The 11,124-nt window shown below is 36.0% G+C and overlaps 1 protein-coding gene across 1 annotated transcript in view; it reads right to left on the bottom strand.

Annotated features, from left to right (window-relative positions):
• Positions 1-423: 423 nt before the first annotated feature.
• Positions 424-11,124, bottom strand: part of NEK1 (NIMA related kinase 1) — a 48,081-nt gene continuing 37,380 nt past the window's right edge. The window contains exons 30-34 of the mRNA XM_065836562.2: positions 8,472-8,626; positions 6,351-6,562; positions 4,079-4,212; positions 3,660-3,792; positions 424-2,008 (exon numbers count right to left, since the gene is read on the bottom strand). Coding sequence (XP_065692634.2) covers positions 1,995-2,008; positions 3,660-3,792; positions 4,079-4,212; positions 6,351-6,562; positions 8,472-8,626 — 648 coding nt within the window. The 3' untranslated portion in view covers positions 424-1,994. The remainder of the gene's footprint in view (positions 2,009-3,659; positions 3,793-4,078; positions 4,213-6,350; positions 6,563-8,471; positions 8,627-11,124) is intronic.

Here is an 11,124-nt window from a genome sequence, read left to right as displayed (position 1 = left end):
AGGTGGGCAAGGTATGACCTGAAAAAGGAAAATAATGCGGACTCATGCTTTGTGAAACCCTTTAGGATGTGTTTGCTAAATGCCATGGATGATGTAGCTCATGAGGATCATTTCACTGTTGAATAACCTATTCAGAGAAAAGTGGAACAGAAACCTTAGAAAAAGCTGCAAAATTTGCTGTGGAAAGTTTAACTACCCCCACAAACAAAAAACCCCAAAACCAAACCCAACAAGCTCCCCTCCTCCCACCCTCCCCCAAAAAACCCAAAGAAAACCAAAACAACAACAAAAAACACCCCCATACACACAAAAAAACCCAACAACAAACCAACACAGAAAGGGAAGGGAAAAAGCAGCAGCATAGGACAGAACCAGCACTGCTTCCAACAGTGGTAATACTTTCATATAAGATGAAGCAAGATGTGTTTGTCAAGTGAAAAAGGATATCAAAATTTTAATTGAAAGGCATTTCTGATTATTAATTTTATTTTCATAGCAGGTTCCCAGGATCTAGCTGAAATAGAATAAATTTGGTCCACCTTCAAGAGTTGGATGTCTTTAAAAATAATTATCACTTCTCAGTGGGCAAAACTTTAATAACAACACCATAAAACAGTTATACAAAAATCATGTACATATTTTGACAGCTCTAAATAATACATATATATATACACTTTATTTTACTTTGTTGAAAAGTAACTTTTGACAGTTTTAGATTGTGACTGGCTGTAACTGAAAAAAAAAAAAATTAAACATTTTTCTCCAAGAGGGCAGTTGGAAGTTGGACAGTCCATCAGATTTGTACCAAGGAACATATTGTATGGCTAAGCCAGTAAAGCTGTTCCAGAGATGATGATTGGAAAGTACACCTGATGTACTACCCTGTATGGTACTGCTTTGACCAGGAGGAACAAGGAAGTGTGGGGCAGAAGAAACCTGTTTTTTGTTTCAGGCAGTGGAAATCAAGCTACAAAACATGAGCCAAAAGCTGCAAAGTACTTGTGCCTGGAATATTTAATTGCCTGTGGTGGTTGCTGGAACCATGAGTTTAACAGGAAGAATTTAAAAACCAACTGGAAAAAAACCACCCCTTTCAATTCAACAGCATACTATATCACCATTGACCAGATTACAAAATTCAAAAGAGCTAAATACTTGGGAGTTTGGAAAGGGGCTGGGGAAGGGGACAATGAAGGGGAAGAAAAATAAGAAAAAAGAAAAAGAAAAAAAAGTATTCTAGCTCCAAATGAATCTTACAATCTCAAAAACCCCAGACATTGCAATGACAATTGGAAGTACCTGTTTGCCTTGTCTTAGACATACAGCCCCGCATTGCGATATTTCAGATGACACTGGTTAAAAAGTGAGAGAAGCCTTCAGCTTCAAATTACAATAATTTTTTTATGAAGAAAAAAGTGAAATACACAAACTGGACCACTAGGATTAAGATGCTATTAAAATACAACCACAAGGGTCAATAAAATGAAGTAATTTCTTTATGTAGTTGTAAAGAGAGGCTCTTTTAAGTATGTAAGTGAACAGTTAGATGTACTTCCACAATACAGGAGTCCTTCCAGTTGGTTAACCGTACCAGCCAACTGCTGATACAGCAGAAATTCTGTTTTACAGGATAGGTCTCAGTTTTGTATCAGAATCTCTACAGGTATTCCTCTCTATACTTCTTCTGGAGTTTGAGAGATAAAAAGGTTTGAGTGGGTTTTTTTGTTTTTGTTTTTTTTTTTTTTTTTTCCTTTGTTTTTAATTTTTGGGCTATGATAGTTAATGAACACACATGAGAGTAGACACAAGAGAAGCATATAGATATCGCAGTTTCAAAAGGCATGTTTTTCCTGTTTTTCATACAATCAACATTCTTTTCTGAAGTCTTGCTTCTCCTGCCCCATGTTACATTCTCCACTATGATTTGCTATTCAGCCGTGCAGACTTCAAACACCGATCCGTAGTTCAGCATTAAGGAATTTCCTGAGTCAGGTTTATTCATCATTATCTGTAAAAAGCAGAAGAGGGGGAGAGACAGGGTGAAAAGGAAAGACGCACACAAGTGAAGCTGGGGTTACAAAAACTAGAAACCACAATTTCCTAACCAATAATACAAGAATTAGCACTAAGTCAGTCACCAGTGAGGTGACTGTTACCAAAACTGCCTTGAAAGTGCTATGCATACAAATACTGAACAATACGCCATCTTCACTGGATGAGTGAATTTCAGACAGTTTCATCCCAAGTTGCCTGCTTCACTTAGAACGATCCTCTTAGGAAACAGCCTACCATTTGTATGCCAACAGCAAAGTGTCTAGTTTTAGTTTTAGTTTTAAAATATCCTTAAGGCAAAGTGGTAGGGAAAAGAAACTGGTAACAGTATCGTTACCATTCTCTTCTTGTTCTACATTGCCAGTCCTTTGGACACTTGAAAAACGCACTACTACAATGTATCTTTCAAACTCTGTCACTAAATCAACACACTGTAGTTGAAAATGTATTTTCCAGGCACTTCTCTGTCATACTTCTATAATACAGCATGAAAGCAACCTGGTACTGGTTATTCTTACTGAGTGGTTCTAAATCAGTAGCAAAGAAAAATACGAAAAATGTAATTTGTATTAGAAATTTTTTTGTAAATTATTGTTTTTAAAACTAGTTTTAAGACTTTTTTTCCTCCAAGCATTTATATATAAAAACCATAGAAAGCCATAATCTTATTTGCAATAGCAGTGAATAAAAGGTCAATGTATTTGTAAAAGAATTCAAAAGATGCAGAAAGTAGACATTGGTTAACATTCATTAGAATTTTTTTTAAAATTGAAATATATTAAATAGTGATTCATTGCACACCATTCTAAAGCCAATATGTAGGTGCTTCTGATTTCTTTAAAAATAATTGAGATTTCCGTTTTTTTTTTCCTCTCCAGTAAAGACTTTCATCATAAGAAATCTAGAATTACACAACTGCAGTTATACTTTTGACATGAGAGAAGAAAAAACCAAAGACATTTCTCCTCAACAGTGGTTTGTGTGGTATTTAACAGAGTGACTCAGATCTAGGACCTATCCATCTGCCTAGTAACCTGTGCTAAGCTCAGCAGGGCTCCAAAGCAACATAAATTCTCTTCGTGTATTACTAAGCCACCTGAAAACTAAGATGGATCGTGCCTCCATATCAAGTTCTTCTGAAAAATGACAATTATAAAGAGCCACATGAAATTTTTTTCAGAAAAGTAGTGATGCTGCAACTCATTAGAGTTTTGTAAAGAACATCATTAATTTAGATTAAAAATCATTAATTCTTAAGACAACATTACTTTTAATTCTGAAAGTTTTTTTCTAGATTTCCATCTTCTCAATCTGCATAAGTGCTTGACAGAATCTAAATAATTATACTACACCTTTCATAAGGCATCTATTGTTACACTTGACTGTATATGTACATGCTGTTAAATCCAAGTGGTCAGCATCCCTAATCAAAGTTTGTAACTTTCTTTGCAGGAACAAAAACACCCTTTGTGAAAATGTTATTTTTATCAATGTAGCCAATCAATATAACAAAGCACAGATGTGTTTTAGCAGTATATTAGCATCTATTGTATATAACCAAAAAAGAACTAAGACAAGCCTTAATTGCCAGGACACAGTGAGATCACCTTCTTGGTAGGCTCCATCTGCCATCACCAGGTGAAGTATTTTGGCATACAGGTGTTTGTGCTCGTTTCCAAGAATAGTTTGAACTATGGTGGAACAAATATCGATATTTTCATCTTCATCTTCATGTATAGCCTGGGAGAAAGGACAATCCATGTAGCCCAAATTAAAACTAGTATAGAATTAAATAGTTCAAATTTATTAAATGCAATTCATGGTTAAAACTGAAGATTTCCTCCTCTTTAAATCCACTGGTATGACATTTTCTGTGTATTTTAGTGTGTTGAAACAGAATAAAAGACTAAAGAAATAAGCATTGATTCTAGTCACACAATGCAATTAGCTACTGGCACAGTAAACAGCCCCAGGTACATTTATCTTGTTTCTTAAATTATTTTCTGCTTGAGGTTATTCCACAAACCTTTATTTTCTCATAAACTTCAATGAATTTATCAAAGCCTATTTCCTGCTCCAGGTTATATCTCAACTCTTCCAAGTGGCTGAAGATACTATCACATTCTTCACATTCACTGGCAATCTCACCATCACTATTATCTGTAAAGAAAGAAAACAACAGTAAAACCCCCTCAGTTTTCCTACATTCTTAATGTTTCTGTGTCCCTGAACTTTATATTCACACAGACCTCTAAATGTAATGAAAGCAGGTAAGCTCAGGACCAGTAGATGATGTTGACAGATGTTCTGAACAACCTGCAAGGAAACAGGAACAGTCCCCTTCTTAACAGCAAATAAATTCTGAATCCCAAATGGGAAGCATCTAGCTATCACCTCTAAAAGCCCACTCTGATAGCTAGCCATAAGGGTATTCACACCAAAAGAAAACCCTGTATGGTCTTAGAGCAGACTTTGATTTATCAAAGCGATGTTAGTAGCTCAAGTTCCATATAACCATTTCACATATTCCTGAGGTGGAACTAATGTGGGGTTCAGTGGCTGTCCCACTCCAGGGAAAAGAGCTTTACCTTAATGAAGCAGCTGTCTTCTATCTGAAAATAAGGGCATGTCTATTAAGAATCAGTTATCTAACTTCTGCACTGAGATGCATCTTGTTCCATGGAGCAAGTCTACAAAACTCAGTGCTAATTTAGCTAAAGTTCTTCATTCTTCTATGAGTGCATTTCTTTTATGCTGCAAATTTACTATGCCAATTGGTGCAATAAGATATGACAGAAATCAAGATGATTTTGCCTATAGTCTACAGAAACCTTACAAATAGGTTTGTAACAGTCAAATATTAGGTAAGTTTACCAAAAAAGGGTCTATTTAAAAATACAAGATAGAATCCCTATGTGAAATCCTATTATAAAATGCAAACTTCTTTTGCCCAAGAAAAACACCTCCTTAAAGTAAGCATTCAAATTATGAAAGAATTTATCTATCCAGGGAAAAAAATATACAACATTTTAGATTTCAGAGCTTATCAAATCTGTAAGAAAATACATAGTATTGCCTGGTAGGTGACAGACTTCCTGAGTTAGTATAAAAACTCTACAGATTTCAATTCCTACATGTGACTAGTGTCAGGTATAATCCTGACCAAATCATATCCCTTATTCAAATATCAACAATAAGTTATTATGGAAATAAGAAGAAAAGTCGTATATAGGTTAAAGACCCACTAGATGACTTCTAATCCTGTATTTAACTTACAGATCTTGAACAGATTTGGTTTCAAGTTCTGTCTGTTTCCCTGAGTTTTGAAGGCCTTCCTCCTACCCCCAAAAATGAAACCTGCAATTCTTATGAAATATAATGAATCTAGAAGGTGGGACACTGACACCAAATACAACAACACTTGCACCAACAACAGAATCACAGGAACAGAGAGTATCATATGTTTTCAGTGTATAACATCAGCACTATCAGATATGAAAGAAGATGGTATTACCCAAGTTTATTTTCCATAACATACTTATTGGAATGTATTATATAAATAATATTTTACAGGAACATTGACCAATTTTCAACTTGTTTAAAATTTTCTTCAATAAAGCAAAATTACACAAAAGCTATGGTTTAGATTAGTTATTGATTGTATACATTTTTTACTATCTTTCTAAAAGCACTTCATTTTACTGCAGTAGTAAAATACTTATGTTTCAACCAGAATTTAAAAAGCAGGACTGAGGCTTCAGGACACCAATGTGTGTAGCTAATGCAAAATGCTAAAAGCAATAATATATTTTTCTGTCTCGTTTTTAGTTTAACTGCATTAATAGCTATTTTGGACTAAGGACAAAGTTGAACACTTCATGTTCATTTTGACTGCTTGTTAAATTACTAAATTGTAATGTAAACTGGACCCCAGATACTCCAGTCACATCAATTGCTATTTCTTTTTCCCTCTTACGTTGCAGTCATGAATTATTCAACACATATGACATGCAGAGAGTCTTTCATCTTCCTTGAAAACAAATTTTAGGCAATTAGAGAAAAAGTGACTTATAATAACTGCTGAATAAATAGCCAACATTTAATTTGCAACATTCAATGTTGATTAGATGTTGACCTTAACATTTAGGAAGTCTACATATTATATGACTTTTTAAAACTTCTGTACAAAAACTATTAATTAAAGCTTTATTTCATTGTAAGTATACAATGAAAAAATATTCTTCTGTGTTCAAATTGTTAACATGAATAACTTGTAAAACACATAAAAGAAATTATACCTGACTGCCATTCTTCATTAAGTGCACTTTCACTACTGGGGTTATTTTCGTCTCCTTCATCCGCCTCTGTACCATTTGTGATGCATTCGATGACATTTGCCTTTAAAGTAGACTCCTCCTCTTCACTGAATTCCTCACTAGGCTGCTCCCTAAGCAGTTGTTCCATTGAGGCCTGGAGTTCCTGCAGATCCGTATCTGCCTCCCCAAACATACTAAAAGAAAGTGATACAGAGGTTATATTATTAATGCCTTACAAAACAAACCCTGTCAGAAAAGCTGATTTCTTTTGTTGAGCCAACAAACTGGAAAGTCAATGTAAGTGGAGGAAAAGAAGAGAGAAATATTTGTGTCCCCAGTTCAATGTGATTACAGCACTAATACCACTATGTTGTGCAAGACACAGGGAACAAAGATAAGCTACATGGATATCAGACTGCTTTGTAGAAAGATGATGGCAGGTCCTCTGTTTGACTTTATTAGTAAGACAATTTCAAAATCTTTCTATTAGTGTAGTATTATAGAACCCCAGAATCCCAATTATTGCGAAATAGTTATTGAAACTTAAGGAGTTAATGGTAAGCTTTTCCTTTTCTGTCTCACCCTTCTAAGAGATTGTAGACAGAGAGATCTGGGAAGAGTTCTCTTTTACACAGCTCAAATAAGTGATGCCTAGAGATGAAGAAAGGTAAAGACCAGGTAGTGATGAGCCTGAATTGGCGTGGCACAACTGATGGGTAAGGAAAGGGAAAGCGATCTGCACAGATTTATTTTTTCAAGAATAGAACAGGAAGAATTTTATTTGATTCCACAGGGGAGCACTTGCTTGTCCAAAATAGAACACAACCAATAAGGCAAAAGCATCAAGAGAGCTGTGTAGAAGTAACAGGGTAGGATCTGAGTCATTTTTCAGGGCACTTTCTACATATATCATTTAAAAACAAAACCAAAAATGTCCATTAGGAAGACGGATTACTTTAGTAAATGGCAACAGAAATTGGTAGTAGGGGCCAAGAGTACACATACATATCTCGAAAATTGAGGTGAGGGAAGAAGGGATGATTCTAAGTAATGGAGCAGAGAAAAATTTTATGTTGGTTTTTTTTTGTTTTTTTTTTTTTTAAACCAGGAGAGGAGCTGGCATAGGAATACCAAAAATGATTATATAGTCAAACCAGGAAAGTAGTGATTTTTGTAGTAACATTCTAGATACAGAGGTATGAGTTAAGCTCATTTTTAATCAAGGCTAGGGGAAAATATGTTTAAGTATTTAGTCCTAAAACAGCATGAAACCAGTTGACTTTCTTAAGCCCATGAACAGAAGAAGCTGAATATTCTCATAAGTGTTATTTAAGACACAATCTGATGAAAAAAATAAGTATGGTTTGGATACAAAGACATAAAAAGCTTCACTTATAGCAGCAGGAAATATAATGAGATTGTTCAATGGGACTTAAAACAAATGAGAAAAAAATCAGGATGAGAAAAAAAGCACAATTAATAGCTTGGTTTTCAAGTCCCTGGATTTGAACCAACATATTTATACATTACAAGGAAATGCTGGAAATAAATGAAAACTCGAATCCAGATAAAAATGTGTCTGAAGCAAAAATAGATCACAATCTCATCAGAATAGATACATCAGATAATTTTATCCCTGCAGACTATCCAGGCTGCAGGGAACATTCAAGAGCCAGGGTCAGATTTTTAAGCCCCTGGAAGAATTTGAGGGACTTGAAGGACATCCCGGTACAACAGCAAAGGAGAGAGATGAGCAAGATTCCCAGAGAACATGAAGAAAAGAAATAGTCAAGAAATCTTTATTTCTAGATGAGTGGTAGCCATCGACTTTGATCTGCTTCAGCGGAATGCAAGGTGCAGAAGCCAGATAGAGTAGCATCTTGGATGAGACTTGGAAAGGAATTTCAGACAGCTGCTGTAAGCAGTACATCCCATTAGCTTCTCTGGAAGAAGACTTGAAGTAAATGGAGATTCAATACAGTATTTTTAAAATTTGGGTAAAAACCTCATGCTGGTATACCATGTATAATTGTTAGCATCTAACCAATAATATTATTGATCTAAGATGCCTGTTGAAACACTCAACAAACTTGATATACTCACGTATCCTCAGAATCAGAGGGTCCTTCTTTGGCTTGCTCATCTTCCGTATCATCTATTTCAAGATTATGTTGATGCTGCACATCTGCTACACTGGGAACATCGACTAAAGTTCTACAGAGTTTGTAAAGATCCGGAAGAGAACATGTCCTCAACATCTGCAAAGGTAAGAGAAGGTCTGTTTGCTAACACTGCTAAAGACAGGCTGAGCTTACAAAAGACTTCAAAATGAGATTTTTTTTTTTTGTCCTGTCTCATTTGAGGGTCAATTTCAAAATAATGATGTGTCCAGCACAGATACGCTAATTGCTGCAAGTCGGACATCTTGAATTTTGCCTCTCAGCTAAAAGGAAAGCATTCCTTCTGCCTTCACAGGTCAGTGATTGAAAAGCTTTGAGAACGTCAACTGACATACAGATCCCCGTTTCTGCAGATTTGTTCGGAACCTTAACGGCTATCTAAAGAAAAGGAACATTGCAGTAGATAAATTATATATATATATATATATGCAATTGTTTACAATGTATGTCTGTCAATCACTTTTAAGATGACACTTTATTATTTCTCTAGGTTGGTTACTGAAAACAGTTACTTTTGTTTACAGTATACTTCAAGGCAGTTCCATAGTATTAGAAAGAAGGTCAAATCTGGGGCAATAGAAATAAAGCAACACAGAAACAAAACAGCTATTTGATCAGTGATCTACCAGATCACTTAAGAAGTCTAAGAACCCCCAAAATTTACTAAATATTCATCCTAGTGTTAATAAAACAAGATCTCATATGCACTAAGAAGTTTTACCAATAAGCCTCACCTGCCTTCAGCATAGCTCTGAATACATGCATGTTCAGTGTTTGCTCCTAATGAAACCCGCTCAATTTTAATGAAAAAATAGTTTGTACCAGCGCAGTGTGTTCATATACATGCTCCAGTATCAAACCTCTGTCAGCACATGGCCAGAATATTACTGCCATCAAAGGAATAACCACTATTTTTGACCACTACTACCAAAGTAAAGGAACAATTAGAAGACTGGCTTTACCATCATTTGAAAGATTAAGATATTTCAAAAATGCTTCTTTTCCTATTAGCCTACTTCTGTTAGCATACAGAGCTGCCTACAGACTGGACACTATGTCTGCCCTGCTCCCTGCTAAAGGTTTTATTAGTTTCTGAGGAAGAGCTGCAGCAGACATATATTTGAAAAATTCCAGAAAATTACATTTGCAGGTACTGCAAAGAAGTACTGAAATTAGTCTTGTTGCAATCAAATGAGGAAAAGGAATTAATTGTTCTCTTTCATCAAGTCTACTGCAGCAGTAAGAAAACATATTTGTTGCTTTTCTTCAAGTTCTCTGCTATTATGTATAGTTCATCTGGTACTGCATTAACAATTCTGTTACAAACACAGCCAAAACACATGCCAAATAGGAAGTAACAAGGGACATACTGAAGCGGTTCACAATGGTACACTGAAGAACTTAATTCTAAAACACTAATCTGTAAATCTGCTAAGTGTACAAAGAATGTTCATCTGTCACCCAACTGCAGATAACTTCCCTGCTTTATGAAGCTGTTTAACAACAGACTAACTCTTGAGGAATCAAAATTAGAGTCATGAATCCATTATGATGATCAGACAACTGGAGCACTTCTATGAAGCCAGGCTGAAAGATTTAGGTTGTTCAGCCTGGAGAAGAGAAGGTTCCAGGGAGACCTTACAGCAGCGTTCCAGAGCCTAAAGGGAGCCTAGAAAAAAGCTGGAGAGGGACTTTTTAGAAGGTTGTGTAGTGATAAGACAAGAGGTAATGGCTTTAAACTGAAAAAGGGTAGATTTAGGTTGAATATGAGGAATAAATTCTTCACCATGAGGGTGGTGAGGCACTGGAACAGGCTGCCCAGAGAAGCCGTGGATGCCCTATCCCTGGAAGTGTTCAAGGCCAGGTTGAACGGGTCTTTGAGCAACCCGGTCTAGTAGAAACTGACTCTGCCCACAGCAGGGGGGTTGGAACTAGATGATCTTTAAGGTCTCTTCCAAACCAAACCATTCTATGGTTGACTGAATGCAACACAGGTGTGCAAGTTTCCAGAAACCCCTTGTCACCACTGTTTCTCGAAAGCCAGTTGTTCTTTTACCTACTTTGCCCTTGAAAACCTAGGGAAGTATTTCACATCATTTTAAAAAGTCTATTTCACCTATCAGTTCCATAACTATTCTTGAAGTATTTTAAATTAATATCAAGAACACATTCCACCACCCTATGCTCATTTCACAGACCATGAGCTGCCACTCAACCTTCTGTAGCTGACGAGGAAACACCTTCAAGAAAATTCTTAGTTCCACTGACTCTTTTTCAGTTTTCTGCTTCACAACCTTCGCTAATCTATTCAGTGTTTATGATGGCAAGGTAGCAATAAGTCTGAAAAACTCTACAAGAGGGAGAAAGCAGATATCAGAACTCAGGAATCTCCTCTTGAACTCCCTCAGTTGTATCTCAGAAGTGGTGGCATTCCTGCATAAACACTTGGACATAGAATGCTGAATGGTGAAACCAAAGACTTTCAATGCTGCATGAGTCCTGCTGACAGAATGAACACGGGACACAGTCCTACTGCAGGGCAGACGTAGTAAGACAAATACAAACATGTGCTGAAA

The sequence above is a fragment of the Patagioenas fasciata genome, chromosome 4, assembly GCF_037038585.1.
Source record: "Patagioenas fasciata isolate bPatFas1 chromosome 4, bPatFas1.hap1, whole genome shotgun sequence".
Taxonomy (NCBI): domain Eukaryota; kingdom Metazoa; phylum Chordata; class Aves; order Columbiformes; family Columbidae; genus Patagioenas; species Patagioenas fasciata.
The sequence above is the reverse complement of the archived record's forward strand: the minus strand, read 5'-3'. Positions and strand labels throughout refer to the sequence as shown.